A 17,841-nucleotide genomic window follows, 5' to 3' on the forward strand; every position below is an offset into this window, starting at 1 on the left:
CGTGGGACTGGACAGAGGGGTCAGGACACGGGTCAGGCTGAGGACATGCTGTGCAGCTGCGGGCAACTCCCTGCCCCTCTCTGAACCTCATTCCTCTCTCCCACCGCGCAGGGTTCCTGGAAGCTCTGTTTAGAGCGAGGTAAACAGTAGGCACTTGATAGAGGTACTCTCCTCTACCCGTGGAGTAAGCCAATGGGAGCCCGGCCCGAAGCCGTCCTCGCATCCGATTGGCTGCCAGGGCTGTCCCTCCCTGCAGGCTGACGGCTGGGGTGTTACGGACCATCCTCGAATCCTTAGGGTGGGAGCCTCGGCTCAGCGCTTCATCACGGGCTCCACCCCAGCCCCACCGGGGGCCTCTTCCAGGCGCTGGCCCCAGCCACGCCCGCCGCTGTTCCCCAACGATAATAACAACGAAATTGACTGAGCTGAATAATTTACACGCCTGGCTGGCGGTACTAGACTATCACTGCACTTTACAGAAGTGGAAACTGAGGCCCGAGAAGGGGCGAATCCAGGCTCCCAGAGAGACTGGTCCCGTATTGGGACTGTCCAGCTCTGGCTTTATTGTACAGATGGGGAAACTGAGGCAGCCAGAGGGGCAGGAAGTTGCCAAAGGTCACCCATTCGGTGAACTAGGACCCCAGCTCCCACTCCATCCAGGGCTCCTTCCTTTATATCAATGGGGTTTAGGATCAGGGGCACGGCCTCAGTTTCTCCATTTGTAAAATGGGGGTGGGGGCTTGGAGGAGTCCTAAGGGGAAGAGGGGCTGCAGGCGTATGCTGCCACAGGCCCTCTCAAGTGACTTAGACGCGCAGCCTCCTCCTTGGGAATTAGCGGTCGATTCAGCCGCCTCCCGAAACCCACGGGAAGGAAAGGAAGGGTGGGTCACGGTCTGGACCCCCTAGCTCCCAGGACACTTGCCTCCCTCGTTCTCGAACCTCGGGCCTTCCCGCCTCTCCGGGTTCCTCTCACCATTCCGAGGGCGCCCCCCAGCTCTTGCCGCCTTCCCTCCGCCCGACGGCGTCCGGTGAGCGCGGCCCCTTTAAGAGAAGCCCCCCGCGGGCGCGATGTCCCTGCAGCCGACAGCCCCCAGTATCCTGGTGCCGAAAGCCGCGCCCGGCCCCGCCCCCACCAGCTGCTATTGGCTTCTGTACCCGCCACTCACGGGTCGGCCCCTTCGGAGCTGCGCGCGTCGAAGGGGGAGGCGGGATCAAAGCCGGGCCGGGTTTCTTAAAGGGACCGCGCACCTCTTGCTGTATCACCGTGGGATGGCGAAGTGCCCAGTTCTCCCTCGGGACACACCCGCCAGGCTGTCTTGGGAGGCAGGCAGTCTTCCCCCGTTGCACATCCGCCTGCAATCCCGCAGCTGCGGGTTGCAGGAGGCCCCCCCCCCCAGTCTACCAGGGCGGGACCCGGCCCTAGAGCCAGATGCGTTCTAAGACTCTAGGACTCTACTTGTCTATCCGTAAAATGGGGGCTCGACGAGAGGCGTCATTCATTCATTCCACGAACGTTCCTTGGTTCCTACACTGGGCCGGTGGTGGCAGAAGGCGGAGGAGCCCCCAACATTCTAAGACTAGCGTCTAGTTACCCCGATTTGGAGGAAAACCTCCAGATCTGCTCCCCGCTCTGCAAAATGCGTGTCTCACAAGATCGTGGTAAGGACGGAACCAGCGTGTGCGGACCCACGGCTCTGGAGGCGCTGGGAATGGCGAGAGGCGTGCGGGGTCGGGGAGTGGGGGGTCCGTGGAGGAACGAGGTGGCTTCCATATCGGGGCTTGGAGGATGGACAGGAGCTGGCCATGGAGGGTGCTCCAGACCTGCAGGCCTGAGGCTGGAGCGTCGGGCGGAACCAGGAGGGCTGGGTGGGAATGGGTGTCAGGCTCCCACCTCCTTTCTAGCTGGCCAGGGGGCCCGGCTGCTTCCCCCACCCCAGGTCCTGGCCCCTCAAATCACTAGTTCACCCCAGACTCACCTTGTGTCCTTGGGACTCCCTGTCCCAAAGCTGCTGCAGACGGTCTCCCCTTGCCCCCCACCAGATCCCACAGGGCCCCAGAAAGGATCAAAACAAACCCCACGACCACCACCACCACCACCAAGGTCGCGTTGGATTCAATTCTCTTAAGTCACCTTCTTTTCCTAAAAACGGAGGTTTTTATTGCTTTTGGTCCACAGTCGGTATTTCACATTATCTCATAATCCAGGGATCCCTGGGTGGGGGTCCCTGTGCAGTACTGCGCAGGGGAGTGGGGCAGCTGGAAAAGCGTGGGCCGGCTGGTCAGGCCCAGAAGGGGAAGAGTTGGGGGCTCTGTTAAACCTATGGAGGGCGAGGAAGGGGGATGTCATGGGGTGGGGGCGAGTATGGGGAGCCAGGTCTGGCTTTGCCTCAACTACTCAGAACTCCACTGTCCTGTCTGGGCCTCAGTTTCCCCACTGGACCCCTGGGAGGGGTCACTGTTGGTGGTCTGAGGGTCCTAGGGAAATCCAGCTCCTCACAGACACCTACAATATTTTAGGACTGTGGTCAGGCCCTATCCCAGGGGACCCTACACCATCCCCACCCCACTCCCCTGAAACTTGTTAAAACTGCCCAAAACTTCCGTGTGTACAGAAACCACAAACTGATCGGCAAACAAAAGGGAAGAGAAAGGACAGAAACCGGAAACCATTTGGGGCCCATTCCCCTCCCAGCCCAGGTCTCTCCCCCGCTCCCCACGGCTCGGCCCACAGCCTGCTGAGAAACTTGCTGCCTGGATGTGCCCTGGTGGGGACCCCCACCCACACGCATCTGGAGATAGCTTTCACCCCTGCCCCCAGCCTGGTGGCTCAGTCCTGTGAAGGAACCAAGGCAGGATAGGGAAAAACATGCCCAGATGCCTGATCCCACCCAGCCACCCACAGACCCTCGGCTGGCAGCACTGAACATGTAAAAAAAAAAAAAAAAAAAAAGACACAGAAAAACCCAAAAACCGAGACGGGGCAATGATGTGGGAGATGGCACACACGGGCACCTCAGTAGCCTGCCTCCTCCTGGTAGTAGGGAGGATACTCCGAGGCCTCCCCCAGGCCTGGGCTGTCGCCCGTGCCTGATGGAGCCCCGTCAGCTGTTGGGCCTTGTGGGCAGTACTTGGGGTCATATATCTGCCGGCCCAGGCCAAAGACCTGGCCGCTCTGGTTGGCACCCTGTGTGTAGCCCATCTGCAGGGACATGGAGGAGTTGTCACACTTGTCGGTCCCCAGCTTGGTGTCATAGATGTGCCGCCGGGTCCCGGGAGCTGTCATGCCCACCTGCAGAGGAAGGAGAGAGTGTCGGGGTGGGAAGGAAGAGGGGGAAACAGAAGCCCCAGGAGGGGACCTTCCCCCGGACTCCACACCATTTCCTTCCTCCCTGCTTTCTCACTGTTAGTGCAAAACTCCTATGGATCCTTCCAAGCTTTGCCCAGACACCCTTTCTCTTCTGACTCCACACCGAGTGGATCTACATCACTAGGGACCCTCTCTCCCCGTCTCAACCCTGACCACTCGCAACCAGGAATATCTGGGTCCAGCTTTCTCCCTGCCAGCCAAGAACCTCCTCCGGCTGGAGCTTAGGTGTCCTGGGGGTCTGAAGGCTCCAAAACTGTCACTGATAAGTTCCACATGGTGGAAAATGTGAGAATCTAAAAATATCAGGATTGGGTGGAACCTCTGGGCAATCCTTTCAGGGAGACTGAGGCACAGAGTGGGGTAGTAACTTCTCTAGAGATACACAGCATGGTGGAAACAGTTGAGATTAAAATCTGAGGCATGGACAGAAAGGCAGGAAGGAACCCCAGAGTGGGGTTTTCAGCAGGAGGTGGTCTTGGGGAAAGGGACGAGACAGCAGGGCATAGAGAGGTGGGGAGGGGGCCGGGGCAAGGCCCACCTGGCTGGCACACTTGTTGGTGCCCATCTGGAGGCTGATGGTTGAGTGGTCCATGGGTGGCAGGATGTGGTTCTTGGGGTCGTAGAGATGCCTTCTGGTGCCGTAAGCGGTCATGCCCGACTGGCTGGCACATTTGTTGGTGCCCATCTGCAGAGGGTGGGCAGGAGAGGTCAGTCTGCCTCTGCCAGGTCTCGAGACCCTCCTCTGAATTCGAGGGGCCACAGGGCTCAGCAGGGACCCAGGGTTGGGGGAGCCTGATGCCCACCTGCAGCCCAATGACACACTGGCCGGCCTTCATGGTGGCGTCATCGAAGTTCCGCTCCTGCTTCTCTGAATATTTCACCCCTATGTCCACACCACTCTGTAACCCCTTTGTCTTGGCCTGCAGGATGGGACAGGGAGGGAGTATCAGGGTGGGGCATCTGGGGACCCTTGATCCAGGCCCAGGGTGGGCCACCCTGGGGGAGGCACAGGGACCAGGCTTCAATTGTCCCTCTCTCAGGCATCCAGGACTCAACGCACCCATAACAGAACTCTTTGGTCCGCAGCCTTCCCCACCTCAGACAATAGCAGGGCCAGCCTTCCAGTTGCTCAGGCCAAGAATTCTGGGGAGTGTACTCACCCCCTCTTCCTTGCTTTCCATCACCTCCTCCTGCCCAACACCCCCACCCCTGCCACCCTGGCCTGGGTCACTGCCACCATCTCTTGCCTGGATGCCTGCCCCTGGATGCTCCCTGGCCTCCAATTCCCTGACACCAAAACCTCCTCCTCGTTCCTACAACACTCCAGGCTGGTTTCCATGTCAGGACCTTGCTGTTCCTTCTGCCCCAAACACTGTTCCAACCCACCCTCCCAGTCTCTGAGGGTCAGTAGATCCTAGATATCCCTTTCATTCTTTCTTTTCCTTCAAGGCACTTCTCACAATATGTAATGCATTGATAACGTGTAAAAATTGTTTTGCTCATTTTAGTCTGCTTCCCCCATCAGACTGTGGGTCTCTGCCTCCGCCCTCAGACTGAATCCCGTAAAGGGGTGGACTGTGTCTGTCTTGTTCACCATGGAATCCAAAGTGCCCAGTGCTTTGTGATCACTCAAAAATATTTGCAAACAAGGGAATGAAGAGCACCTATATATGTGTACCCATCTCACTGTGTAACTCTGGGCAGGTGGCTGCCCCTCTCTGGGCCTCACCTTCCCAGCCAGTGCAAGAAGAGACACCTGCACCTGCGTCATGTTCCCACTCTCAAACAGGTCGTTGGCCTCAAACAGGTCCACGGGGTTCATGCCATAGCTGACCATGGCCTTGATGAAGTTGGAGAGGTTTTCTAGCTGGGAGAAGGCAGGACAAGGACGGTCAGTGGACCTCAGTCTATCCATCTGTCAAAGGGGGTCTCCCAACCCCCTCATTACTCCATCCCCCAGTCCCTCACCTGGTGCCAGTTCTGCATGGAGCGGTTGATCTTGGGAACTGAGCCTGGCTGGAGCTTGTTCATGAGTCTGCAGAGGTCATATGGGTGGGGGCCAAACAGGAACCTCCATTAGTGTAGGGGAACCTCCAAGATCAGGGTTCTGATCTTGGCCAAACTCATGCCTTCCTGGGAAACTCACTGCCTCTCCCCAGGCCTCAGTTTCCCCTTTTCTGAATTAATCTTCACCCACCAAACAAGTCAAGCTGCCAAAGACTGACAACAATCAGTGTTGAGAGTATAATCCAGAACCACTGATTTTGGGGAGTGAATCTGGGAATTTCCATTAAAAATTTTAATGTGCAAAACTGAGGAATGGCTGAATGACAGTTAGATAGGACACAACAAGGAAAGTCCCCCCAGAAACTTTATTAGCTCTCCAGATGCTTGCTGTCAGATATCCTAGACAAAGCAATTAAGACAAGAAAAGAACAAAGCAATTAAGACAAGAAAAATACACAGCAATAAGACAGGAAAAAGAAAGAAGCACAAGTTAGACCAAAGACTCATTAAGTCAAAAGCAGGCAAGCTTCAAACAGTGCATGCAGTGTGATCTCATTTGTGCAGAACAGCTGGGGTGACAACATGCATGTCCATGCATGCACTTACGTGCATAAGATAACCCCGTCCTTCAGACCCTTCTGGAAGTCGGGCCCAATGGAGAGGCCTGTGAGTCCCTCTATCCAGCTGCGGAGCTCAGCCTCCTTCTGAGGGTCATATTTGGACAGGAGCTGGGGAAGCAGAGGGCACAGGGCTCAGCTGGGGTGAGGACCCAGCAGAAGCCCCTGAAGCTCCTGAGTGGCTGGGGCTGGTGACTCTGAAGCAAGAAGTTATAGAGGAGCCTGGTGGTCCTCATCCCACCCAAGCATGCCTCGCCCTTTCCCACCCACAGGGACACCCCAGCCCTTTCTCATGGGCACAAAGACACCACCCCACAGCAGTCATGCTCACAGCTCTCACTGATAAACACTGGCTCTAATCTGCCCCCTGCCCTCTCTTCTCCTTGCTATGGTACACCTGACATTTACCACTTTAACCATGTTAAACCGATTGATTCAGTGTCATTTAATGCCTTCACAGTGTTGTGCACCCACCATCTCTACTTAGTTCCAGAACATTCTCATCACCCCAAAAAGAAGCCCCCTCCCCATCAGCAGTCAGACCCCATCCCCTGCCCTGGCCCCCAGTGACCACTGATCCACTTTCCGTCCCTATGGACTGGCCTGTTCTGGACATTTCATATAAATGGAATGAGACACTGTGTGCCTTTTGTGTCTGGCGTCTGTCACTGAGCGTGATGTGTTCGTGGCTCATCCACGCCACAGCGTGTGTCAGAGCCTCGTTCCTTTTCACGGCTATGTGATGTTCCACTGTGTGGATGGACCACGCTGTGTTCATCCGCTCATCCATGGATGGACGTTTGGGCTGTTTCCACTTTTTGGCTGTTGTGGATAATGCTGCTATAAACATGGATGTACAGGTACTTGTGTCCCTCTTTCCATTTCTTTTGGGTAGACACCCAGGAGAGGAACGGCTGGTCATAGGGTAATTCTACGTTTAACCTACTGAGGAACCGCCAAACCTTTCTCTGTTTCTCAAACCAGCCGTGCTAGTTCCTGCCTCAGGGCCTTTGCACGTACTGTCACTGCCGACTCAGATGTTTGCAGGCTCGGTCCCTCCCTTCAATCCAGTCACAGATGGAAGGTCCCTCTTTGGAAAGAACCCCCCTGACCACCCTGTCTATGACAGTCCCCCGTCTTCCTGTCTGTCCACCCTACTTGATTTTCCTTCTAGCATCTATCTCCACCTTCTGTTACGGGACGTTTCTCCTGGATTATGGTCCAACTCCCCTGTAACCTTTGCTGTCCAGCTGAGTCCTGTCTCCACGCTGCTAGATGGTGCATAAAAATGCTCAAGGTGCCCCATTAGTGCACACCCACTGCCCACAAGCACACATCCCTCTGGCAGCATCTTAGAACACTGAAGTCTGAAAAAGCCAGAATGGCTGGCCCCAGGGAAGTCCCACGGAGTCAGGGAGACCCAGGTGTGTGCACAGCTCCTTGGGGAAGTGGTAAGAAGCTAAATCCCAGCTCCTGTTCAGGATCAGATTGTCCAGCTCAGGGGGTTTCTGATGCGGACCCCCTGCCTTCCTTTGAGAAAAGGTGCCCATTCTCTCCTCTCCTCCCAGGGGACCAGAAGGACCCCAGAGCAGCCCTTTGACAACCCAATTCCTCCTCCCAGCTTTGTGCCTAACTTCCCAGATGACTATCAACAGGTCTCTCCCCTCTCAGCCTCAGTTTCTCCATCTAAGTTTGTAATCACTTGTGTAAGGGTCTCCTGAATTGAGCCCTCACTTCCTGCCTGTAAAGCCCTGCAACATGGGATCAGGGCTGGGCAGCCTGCAGCACAGGGGACAAAAAGGCAGAGGCCGGCCCACTAACCCGATCCAACCGGCCCACCCCCACTGGGTCTCGTCTCTGGTTCCCACGGCCCGCCAGGGAGCAGCCCTGCCCAGATGCAGCTTTGTCCAGCCCAAGGAATGAAAGGGCAGGGGTGTGGCTCAGGCCCCGAGAGCTGAGCTTGAAGCGGTTGGGCTAGTCTGGAGGCCAGACATGCCTTGTCCAGCTGTGCCCTGTCCCTGGCGGCTCTGGGGGCCTGGGGGCCAGGATCCTGGGCAAGGCGCCTGGCCCAGCCCCGCCTGCATGGTGGCTTTCCCTCCCCAGCTGCCCAGCCAGGCCTTGAGCACATTCCTCCTCACCACAAACTGCCAGGAATGCGGCCACTGCCTCCCCTGCTAAATCAGGACCAGCTGTTTTCAGCAGTCCAGATCCCCTGGCTGGGATCACTGGGCCATGGCTCCTCGGAGAGACACACTTGACCTCAGCCTGCCGCAGTACCATCCAGCCAGGGGTAAACTGAGGCACAGGGGGCTGGGTCAAAGAGGTTCCTGGGTCTCCTCTTTCTTAAGCAGCTGATAAAGAGAATGGGGTGGGTGTGAGCTCAAAGCCACCAGAAAGTGGGTTTTCAAGTGGGGTGGGACTTTTAGTGACCCTGGCAAGCTGGTTGGAATCCCGACCATTCCCCAGACTGGCAAACCGAGGGTTGGTCACAGGGAGCCTTCTGGGACTGCTGCTATGACCTCACTCCAACTAGAGCAGGTACCAACCTGCCCCCCACCCCACCCCATCTCCAGAAGCTGCCCCCTCCCCCTGCCAGGTATGCAGCATCCTCTCCCGCTGGCTCAAGGGAGATGCACTGCCCCGAAAACCAGAGGCCATCAGGCACTGGAGCCCACAGGGCTGGTTCTGCCACTTGCAAGCTGTGTGGTTCAGGAGAGCTGAAGCACTGTTTGCACCCCAGACCCTTAAACTGCCTCCGTGCAGGGTGGGGAACATACCCGGGCACCTGCAAGGCAGGCTCTGTAGAGCTACTACAGCCAGTCAAAAGTCCCCTGGAGTGGGGAACAGCACATTTAAGGGGTAGTCCAGAGCCCCTGGGCTTGCTGGGCGACCAGTCCTTCGCCTCCCCAAGCCTCAGCCTCCTCTTTCATCAAAGGGTTTGTCCAAACAAAGTGATGCAGAAACTCGCCTCCTGTCTGCCGGCCCTGGGGTGTCGGCGGGGCAGGTGCCTGTCAGAGGCTGGCAGGGCTGGTGCCCTCAGCGTGCCCAGGCAGGTTCCCCAGCTGTGAGGCTGCATTCCCGGGTGCCTGGTGGGTGGGGGTGTGTGCAGGGGGGATGGGCAGGGATGACAAACGCTCTCCAGCTGGAAGGGCCCTTGAGTGTCAGGCTTTGGACCTCCCCTGAGTCTGGGATAACGATCCCCTGCTCCCCTCTCCCTAGGATGTCCCAGACCCTGCTGTGTGACCCTTCAGAAGTGTCTGCCCCTCTCTGGACCAGAACCACAGTGGTTTCTTAAAAAGTGTCTCCCCCGGGCCTCACCCCGTGTTTCCAGGTTATACAACCCACACATTTCAGGATCACCCTCAGGGAACCCCTTCACTACCCCTTTAAACTTGTCAGATGGGACAAAGCTGCTTAGGTGGCCCCTCAGCTCCAACTTCCCCCTTCGTGCCCTCCCACCAGGTGTAAGAAGCCGGGAAATTCCTGGGGGGGGCACACCCTTCTCAAAAACCACCGGGCCCGCCCCCTTCCCCTCCCGAAGCTTCAGTGGCCCCAAAAGCAGAAGTGGGCCTAGGAGTTGATGAGGCGGGGGCTGCTGGGGTCCACCCAGACCCTCAGAGCGTTCTCCGGCCTTGAAGCCCTCCCGGGGCCCACGGCTAAACCCTTGAGAGTGGGTCCCGGGGGCTTCGGATGGGGGAGCAGCCCAGGGGTCAGGACTGGGCGAGGAGGTTAGATGCCGGGGAGATGGAGGGGTCAGGTCCCCACATCTCAGCTCTCGCGGCCCCCCAGGTTTGGGAGTCTCAGGGGGCGCCCCCAGACCACCCAGCTGTCAGGGGGAAGAAGATGTTGGACGGTCGCGCCGGGCGCCCCTCCGCGACGTCGCGCGGACCCCTGCCCGAGTCCGAGTGTGCGGCGGGGACAAGGGGGCCCGCCTGTCACTCACCCGGTTCCTGACCTCGGCCGAAAGCCCGTACGCGGGCCCCTTGTTGAACTGCGTGGAGCTCATGGCTGGCGGGACGGCGGCGGGCGCGGGCCCGGACGGACGGGACGGGGCGGGCGGGTCGCTGGGCTGGCGACGACACGCCCCCGCCGCTGATTGGCCCGGAGCGCAAATGTCCTTATAAGGCCTCGAAGCGCCGAATTCCTGCGGCCGCAGACTTCCGGAGCCCCTCGCGGTCCCCGGACCCCCGCCCCGGCTGAGGCCCCCATCGCCCGCGGCCGGGAGGCGCCCCTCGCCCCCTCTGAAGCGAAGGGAAACTGAGGCAGGGAGGGTCCGGGGCTCTGGACTGCTAAGACCTGGCACTCCTGCCCTCTCCCTGCGGGGAGCTCCTGGGCGGCTCTGTCACCCTTTGCAGGTCTCAGTCTACATTTCTGCACGATGGTGGGAGGAAGAGAATTTTGGGTGGGACCCTAAATCTTTGGGGTGCACGAATAAGAACTTTTCTCTGCCACTTAGAGGCGCCTGTCAGTCTAGCCCCCTCCCAGGATCTCTCACAGCTGGGAGGCGGACAAGGGACCTAGGGCAGGCTCCACAGAGGAGGGGCGATTGGAGCTGGGGCTTTGACGGATGAATAGGAGTTTGCCAGCCCGAAAGGGAAGGGTATTCCTGATAGAGCAAAAGATGCAAAGACATTGTAGTGGATTGAATTGTGTTCCCCCAAAACTCCCTGAAGCTTAAGTGTGTCCCCCAAGTTCTATGTGTTAGAAACTTAGTCCCCCCGGCCCGTGGCTCACTCAGGAGAGTGCGGTGCTGACAACTCCAAGGCCACGGGTTCGGATCCCATATAGGGATGGCCTGTGGCTCACTGGGAGAGTGTGGTGCTGACAACACCAAGCCAAGGGTTAAGATCCCCTTACCGGTCATCTTTAAAAAAAAAAAGAAAGAAAGAAACTTGGCCCCCACTGTGACTGTTAAGAGGGTGGGAAATCCTATTATGGTCATTGAAAGGTGGAGCCTTGAAGAGGAGATTGGATTGTAGGACCCGCCGTAGTGAATGGACTGAAAATGGTGGTCAGGGGCGTGGTTCTGAGGGCTTTAAAAGAAGGAGAGAGACTGTCTCTCTCTCTCTCTGCTCAGAGACCCCTGGGTCACTGTCGCCACCACCAGATAGACTTTGGACTTCCCAGCCTCAGAAACTGTAAGCAATAAATTTCGTTTTCTCATAAATTACCCAGTTCCATGTATTTTGTTATAAGCAACAAAACCAGACTAGCACAGAAAAGGAGGGACTGTCCGTGGCTGGGATCTTGTAGAGACCAGACCACCTGAGGAGGAGGGGCTTTGAGTTGGGTGCCGAGGGCTGCCGGGGAGTCGGGAAGTGCGGGAGACGGTGAAACCACAGAGGGGTGAGGCCAGGAGACGCCCTGGGGGCAGGGCTGAGGCTGCCAAGCACACCAGGCCAGGTACACAGCTGGTGCTCAATAGGTGTTGTCTGCCTGTACAGATAAATCGGTAAATAAGTGAACAACAGGATAAATGAATTGACTTATTCAGTAACCCATTCATTCATTCATTCACTCACCTGTTTATTCACCAAAAGCCCCCTGCCATGTCCTCTGGGACAGTCCTGCAAGAGGCGATGCTGACTCCAGAGAGAACTTAGCTCTGGTCCTGCCCACCTCTGGGAAGACAGAGCCAGGCACAGACTCCCCTGCTCGTGGGGCAGAAGGAGGGGTCTGGGGCTGGAGGAATCTGGAGGCAGAGTGGGGGCTCTGCAGGAGGGGAAAAAAATAACCCATATGTAAGAGTAAGAGGGGACATGGGACATAGGGTTCTGAAGCATGAGTAGGAGTTTGACATTTGACTAGTGGCTGGTTGGGCTGTGAGGGCTCAGAGATGACTCACCTCTGCCCCTTCCCTGCGAGGCATCCTGTTCCCTGGACGTCTGTTTCCTCTTTCTCTGCCTGTCATTCTTCCATTCCATGAAAGGCAAACCCTTTCTTTAGGGTTCAAGTCCTAGCTGGGTGGTTTTGGGAAATCCTTTCCATTCCGGGTGTCAGTTTCACCATCTGTGAAACGGGGACCAGTGGACAGTGGAGGGCTTAACGGTGAGAGTCCAGTTCTGAGTGTGGAAACAGTGTTGTTTATTGGTGTCCAGGCAGGGAGCCCTGGGGGTGTTAGGGGCATGGGCAGTTTGGATGGATCCTTTGCAGGTCCCACTTGATGCACTGTACATCCAGGCGCTGGCATCCAGGGCACGGTGGAAGCTGGCGGCAGGAAGGCAGCTAGTGCCAGTCCTTTGAGCCCTGCTCCAGCCTGGGGTGGTTGGTGGCAGCGGGCACTGTGCCCATGAGTTGCCTCATTATGTTTGTCCGGGGGAGCCACCAGCAATCCTCCAGGGATGTCATCCTGGGCTGGGGTCTCTGGGACAGCGAGGTTGCATGTGATGCCCGCCGTCCCTGAAACCCATGTCCACCTGGTGCCCACTCAGGCAGGCACACCCTCAGGGTAGTGGTGGGCCCCTGTCCTGTGACCCTGGGTCCCACCACTTCATCTCTAGCACACTGTACAGCAGGCACAGCTGTGGGGTCAGTGGGACAGCTCTGCAGGCCATCTCAGGATGTACAGGGCCAGCTGAAGGTCCAGGGAGGGGTGCAGGCCAGGGACGACCTTAGGGTCAGAAGGAACTAAACCACAGAAACAAGAAGACTGAGATTCCAGATAGTCTCAACCCCTAGAACCACCTGTCCATAGTCCACTTGGGCAAGCCCCCCAGCCCCTACAATCCTCAATCTCCCCACCTGTAAAACGAACCTCCCTCCCAGGAACTAGTATGTATCAGGCATCCAGACAAACACCTGGGACAAAGTAAGCGCCATATAAGTGCAGGTGATTCAAATCCTGGCATTTGAGACTGGCACTGACCAGTGGAATTTTCTGAAATGACAGAAATGTCCTAGTGGGCTCTGTCCAGCACTGCAGCCGTTGGACATAGCTACCGAGCCTTGAAGTGCCATCAAGGAAGTAAATGTTTCATTTTCTTCCATTTCAATTAATTTCAATTTAAAATTAAAAACTAATACTAGATTCAGTTTTTGGAAAGCTTTCAAGTATCCTTGTATTTGAAACAACTTATGTATGAATTTTCCTTTTCAATGTAAATTTTATGGAATCTGAATACAGATGACGGTTTCTGGGGAAACTTTAGTGTCTGGATTTTTGGGTTTTTTTTTTGTTGTTGTTTGTTTGTTTGTCTTTTTAAGATGACCAGTAAGGGAATCTTAACCCTTGACTTGGTGTTGTCAGCACCACGCTCAGCCAGTGAGCGAACCGGCCATCCCTATATAGAGATATGAACCCGTGGCCTTGGTGTTATCAGCACCGCACTCTCCCGAGTGAGTCACAGGCCAGCCCTTTTTGGGTTTTGTTTTGCTTCGTTTTTGTTTTCTAGCATCTGGTTTAAGATTTTCCATGAGTGGGAAACACACTGGATTCAGTGCATTAAAAGATATAAAGTATCTCATTAATAATATTTTGTATTGATTACATGTTAAAATGATCATAGTTTTGATATATTGACTTATATAAAATATATTATTAGCATTAATGTCACCTGTTCTCTTTTAGTTCTTTTAATATGGCTACGAGAAAACTTAAAATTATGTATGTAGTTCGCCTTATAAAGTTGGCCCTCAGTATCCATCGGTTCCGCATCTGTGGATCAAAAATATGCCAAAAAGGGGCCGGCCGGTGGCTCACTCGGGAGAGTGCGGTGCTGACAACACCAAGGCCACGGGTTCGGATCCTATATAGGGATGGCCGGTGCGCTCACTGGCTGAGCGTGGTGCTGACAACACCAAGTCAAGGGTTAAGATCCCCTTACCAGTCATCTTTAAAAAAAAAAAAAAAAAAAGCCAAAAAAAACCCCAACAACTTAACATTACAAGGATAAAAACAACACAGGGCTGGCCGGTTAACACAGCAGGTTGGAGTGCCACCTTGTAAAATCAAGGGTGTGGGCCACCTCACCGACCAGCCACCAAAAAATAAAAGTCTGTGCTCTAACCAATACCCTGCCACTTTATATCAGGGACTTGAGCGTCCTCAGATTTTGATACCCTGGGGGTCCTGGAACCAACCCCCGACAGGTACCAAGGGACAACTGTTTCCGCTGGACAGCTTTGTTCCTGACCCATGGGGGCAAATCCAGCCACTGCCTATTTTTGTACGGCCCATGAGCTGAGAATAGTTCTCACATTTTTAAGTCGTCAAAAAAATCAAAAGATGAAAACCTTTCCACGACATGTGGGAATTATGTAATATTCAGATTTTCATGTCTGTAGACGAAGTTTCACTGAAGAACAGCAAGCCGGGTGTCTTTACAAGTCACTCAGGGCTGCTTTTTCCCTGTGCAGGGGGATTGACTGGTACTTGACAAAGCTGCAAGTATTGAGTATTTGGCTTTTTACTGAAAAAGTTTGCCGACCCCTGGTTTCAACGCTCAGCATCCCAGAACCCGAGAAGTCCAGACTCAGATAGCCCGGAATTCGAAATCCTGGGGTTCTAGAACCTTAGAATACCATAATTCTAGAAACCCGAGAACATCAGATTTATGAAATTATATAATTCTGTAACATTCTATGAATTCAGTGCTCCCCACCCCCCACCTTGCAGCCAGGGGTTCAAATTCAAGCTCCCCCATAGGCTGTGTGACCCTATGCGATGACTCCACCTCTCTGTGCTTTGGTTTGCACAACGGGGACAGCAAAGCTCCTACCTGTAGGGCTGTTGTCAACGGGAAAAGGGTTAACATTTGTAAAGTGCTCAGAGAGTGCCTGGCACAGAGATAGGTCTCGTTGGGTCAACAGATGTCAAAATCTTAGGAATTTTGGCTTCAGCCACAGGAACCTTGCAGGGCCCAAGGACACCTCAGCTTTCTCTCCAAAGGAAGGTCTGTGGCCTCTGCAGCTGGCCTCCTCCTTTACCCTGGACACTCACCGATTTGTCCAGGACTGATCCCTGGAGAGACTGTGGGGCTGTGGACTGATGCAGGGTTCGGAGAAGGGTCTGCGGTGTGGCCCATGGATGGAGCCACGGCTGCGGGGCCTGGGGCTGCAGGTGCCACCTGAGCCTCAGCCTTACATGCTGGTCTGGGAGGCTGGTGGGGGGCAGGGGGTGGGGAGCGGATCTTGGTGGCGGGCACAGGGAGCTGCAGGTGCGGCAGAGGTCCTGGGGCGGGTGGCCCATGGGGCATCGTGACCCCTTCACGGTAGCCCCTTTCTGGGCAATCCCTTCCCCCAAGTGCCCAGGCTCTCAGTGGGTCCCCAGGGGGGTCAAGGCAGCACCCCAGGCTGGGCATCACAGTGGGCGCTTCGGGCATGCCCAGGTGGGGCTTTGGATGCTTTCTTTTCTCTCTGCCTTTTGGGTCAAACAGGCATCTCAGCAGCTCGCTCCTGCAGCTTCCTCTGGAGGACACCTTTGGGGGGAACATGCAGAGTGCCACAACAGCAATACAGTAATAATAATAAAAAATAACCAGGGGCCGGTCCGTGGCTCACCCTGGAGAGTGTGGTGCTGATAACACCAAGGCCACGGGTTCGGATCCCATATAGGGATGGCTGGTTAGCCCACTGGCTGAGCATGGTGCTGACAACACCAAGTCAAGGGTTAAGATCCCCTTACCGGTCATCTTTAAAAAAACAAAATAAAAAAATAAATAACCATAGAATCTCCATCAGAAGGAAGCTTTAACTCCAGAGCAGTTCAGGGACCTTCTCTGCTCCCAATCAGTCCATGGCTTCCCATTGCCCCCTTGACATAGATGTCTTCCAGGCCCTGTGTGACCTGCCCCACCCACCACTCTGGCCTTATGTCCCCCATGTCCTCCCTCACTCCCTCTGCTCCAGGCACACCTGGGCCGTCTCCTCGCTGTGCCTCAAATGATGACATCCAGCCCTGTCTCAGGGCCTTTGCCCTGGCCGTGCCCTCTGCCTGGAACACTCTTTCCACCTGTCACCTTCTCAGTGAGCCTCCCCTAAACTGTTCACGGGGCTCCACACCCCAATGCCACTGGCATACCCCAAACAAAGAAGAATGACACCACAGCGTCCTGACATCCAGCCCATCTTCACATTTCCCCGACTGTCTCCAAAAGGTCATGCATTGTGTCCGGCCGTTCTCTATCTCTGGTCCTTTTTGGTTTAGACTTAAAACTGTCCCTTGCCGGTCCCACAGTGATGGTTTTTTGAGGAGGCCGGCAGCTGTCCTGCGGCTGGCTGCACAGCTCGAACTCATGGTGAAGTTGAACTTGCTCTTGTAGGCCTGTGTTTCTGTTCCATGGCGGTGAGCCCCAGAGCCCAGCTGCGGACACACATGGGTTGGTTAAACATAAATTAGTAACAAGAAACAGTTAAGTGTAAAATTCTGTTCCTCAGTCCCACTGGCCACATTTTGCATGCTCAGGAGCCCAGGACTGGCTAACACATTGGAACGCACTGGACGGAGAATTTGAAGTCCAGCAAAAGCTGGCGGCTCCCCACTGCCTCAGTCAGAGGCCCCCAACCTCCCCCTACAGCCAGGCTGAGTTTGCTCCCCAGTCAAGGGGACGCCCACCCTGTTTCTCTGTTGGGAAAGTAAATTTCTTTCTCTCTTTGCAACTAGTAAGAGAGAGCGTGATCCATCATAATTTCAAGATTGTGCATTTATTGAGCACCTACTGTGTGCTGGCCTCCATGCAGGGCACCCTCTATGCAGCAGGAAGAGGATGACTCTAGGGGGTTAGGAAACTGGCAGTTAGGCCTCCCAGGGTCTCTCAGCCTCCCGGTCAGAGCTGAAGTCACTTCCCTCCCCGACCACCCAATCTAGCTCAGAAGGGACTAATGCCCACCATGTCCACATCTCTTTCGGTGGCCCCTGTCCGCGTCCCTCACGGTGTGATGCTCACCACCAGGAGCCAGACACCCGCTTGGCCCTTCGCCTGTTTCCCTGCCGGTCTGGAGCTCTGTGAGGTCACTGCTGTGTCCCCAACATTTACACAGGCCTTGGGGAGCTGTAAACTCATTTCCCTCAACCATTTAAGTGTCTCTGATCGCCGCAGGCCTGAGTGTCCTGTTGTCCTTCCCGGGGCCACCACTCAAGTGTCCTGGCCCATGCAGAGGCTGTCTCCCCTCTCCCCTTGCCCTTCCAGAATTCTTGCTTTGGCCAATACCAGCCTCGCTTTGCAGCGTGAGGCAGAAGCATCTGGCATACAGTAGCGCTCAATAAACGCTGGGTCCGAAGTGTTTCAAAAACGCCTAAGGGCCGGGACATCTGGGTGGGATGTGTCAAGGCTGCGTGGGAACCAGGCGTTGGTGGAGGGGGCAGGCGCAGTCCCAGCCCGGTGGCAGCCAAGTGGGGGGCGTTTCAGCTCTAAGGACTCCTTCCTGGGGTTCAGGGGCCGGGTGCACACCGTTTTGCCGCCAGGCATTGGCTTACAGAGTTCTGTCCGCCCCGTCGTCCCCTGGAGGGCACAGGTCGTACCGGTGGCAAGTGGCAGATGCACGCCCAGGTCCCAACCCACCAGAGTCAGGTCTGAAGACCCAGGGTGGCAGGGGACAGACGGGGGCTGATCCACCTTGGCGGACCACAGGAGAAACGTGGGCGAGCTGGGATTAGAGCAAAACGCAGACGGGTGCAATCGCCGCCCTCTGCGGAGTGCAGGGGGCGGGGAAGCAAGACCCGATGACGTTGTGGGCCCGTGACGTCACGGTGTCGTTGAAGGGCGGAAAGTCTGCTAAAAATATGGAACGCTTCACGAATTTGCGTGTCATCCTTGCGCAGGGGCCATGCTAATCTTCTCTGTATCGTTCCAATTTTAGTATATGTGCTGCCGAAGCGAGCACGACGCATAGGATCTACCCACAGTTATTTAA

General features: G+C 55.8%; 1 protein-coding gene and 1 non-coding gene across 3 annotated transcripts; both read right to left on the reverse strand.

Annotated features, from left to right (window-relative positions):
* Nucleotides 1-2,157: 2,157 nt before the first annotated feature.
* On the reverse strand, nt 2,158-10,016 carry CNN2 (calponin 2). 2 transcript variants are annotated; one of them, XM_063111548.1, is made up of 7 exons: nt 9,935-10,016; nt 5,981-6,102; nt 5,336-5,402; nt 5,097-5,234; nt 4,171-4,287; nt 3,906-4,052; nt 2,158-3,289 (listed from the first exon to the last, which is right to left on the reverse strand). In XM_063111548.1, the coding sequence occupies exons 1-7, from the start codon at nt 9,995-9,997 to the stop codon at nt 3,014-3,016; spliced, it is 930 nt and encodes a 309-aa protein (XP_062967618.1). In that variant the 5' UTR covers nt 9,998-10,016; the 3' UTR covers nt 2,158-3,013. The 2 variants fall into 2 exon arrangements, with proteins under 2 accessions (XP_062967618.1, XP_062967619.1); XM_063111549.1 differs by lacking the exon at nt 9,935-10,016 and having other exon boundaries at nt 5,097-5,230; nt 5,981-6,064.
* Nucleotides 10,017-17,704: 7,688 nt separating this feature from the next.
* Nucleotides 17,705-17,811, reverse strand: LOC134389738 (U6 spliceosomal RNA). The gene has a single exon (XR_010024716.1). It is a non-coding gene; the product is annotated as a U6 spliceosomal RNA (small nuclear RNA).
* Between the last annotated feature and the right edge of the window lie 30 nt (nt 17,812-17,841).

The sequence above is a fragment of the Cynocephalus volans genome, chromosome 10 (assembly GCF_027409185.1).
Source record: "Cynocephalus volans isolate mCynVol1 chromosome 10, mCynVol1.pri, whole genome shotgun sequence".
In the NCBI taxonomy this organism is placed as follows: Eukaryota; Metazoa; Chordata; class Mammalia; order Dermoptera; family Cynocephalidae; genus Cynocephalus; species Cynocephalus volans.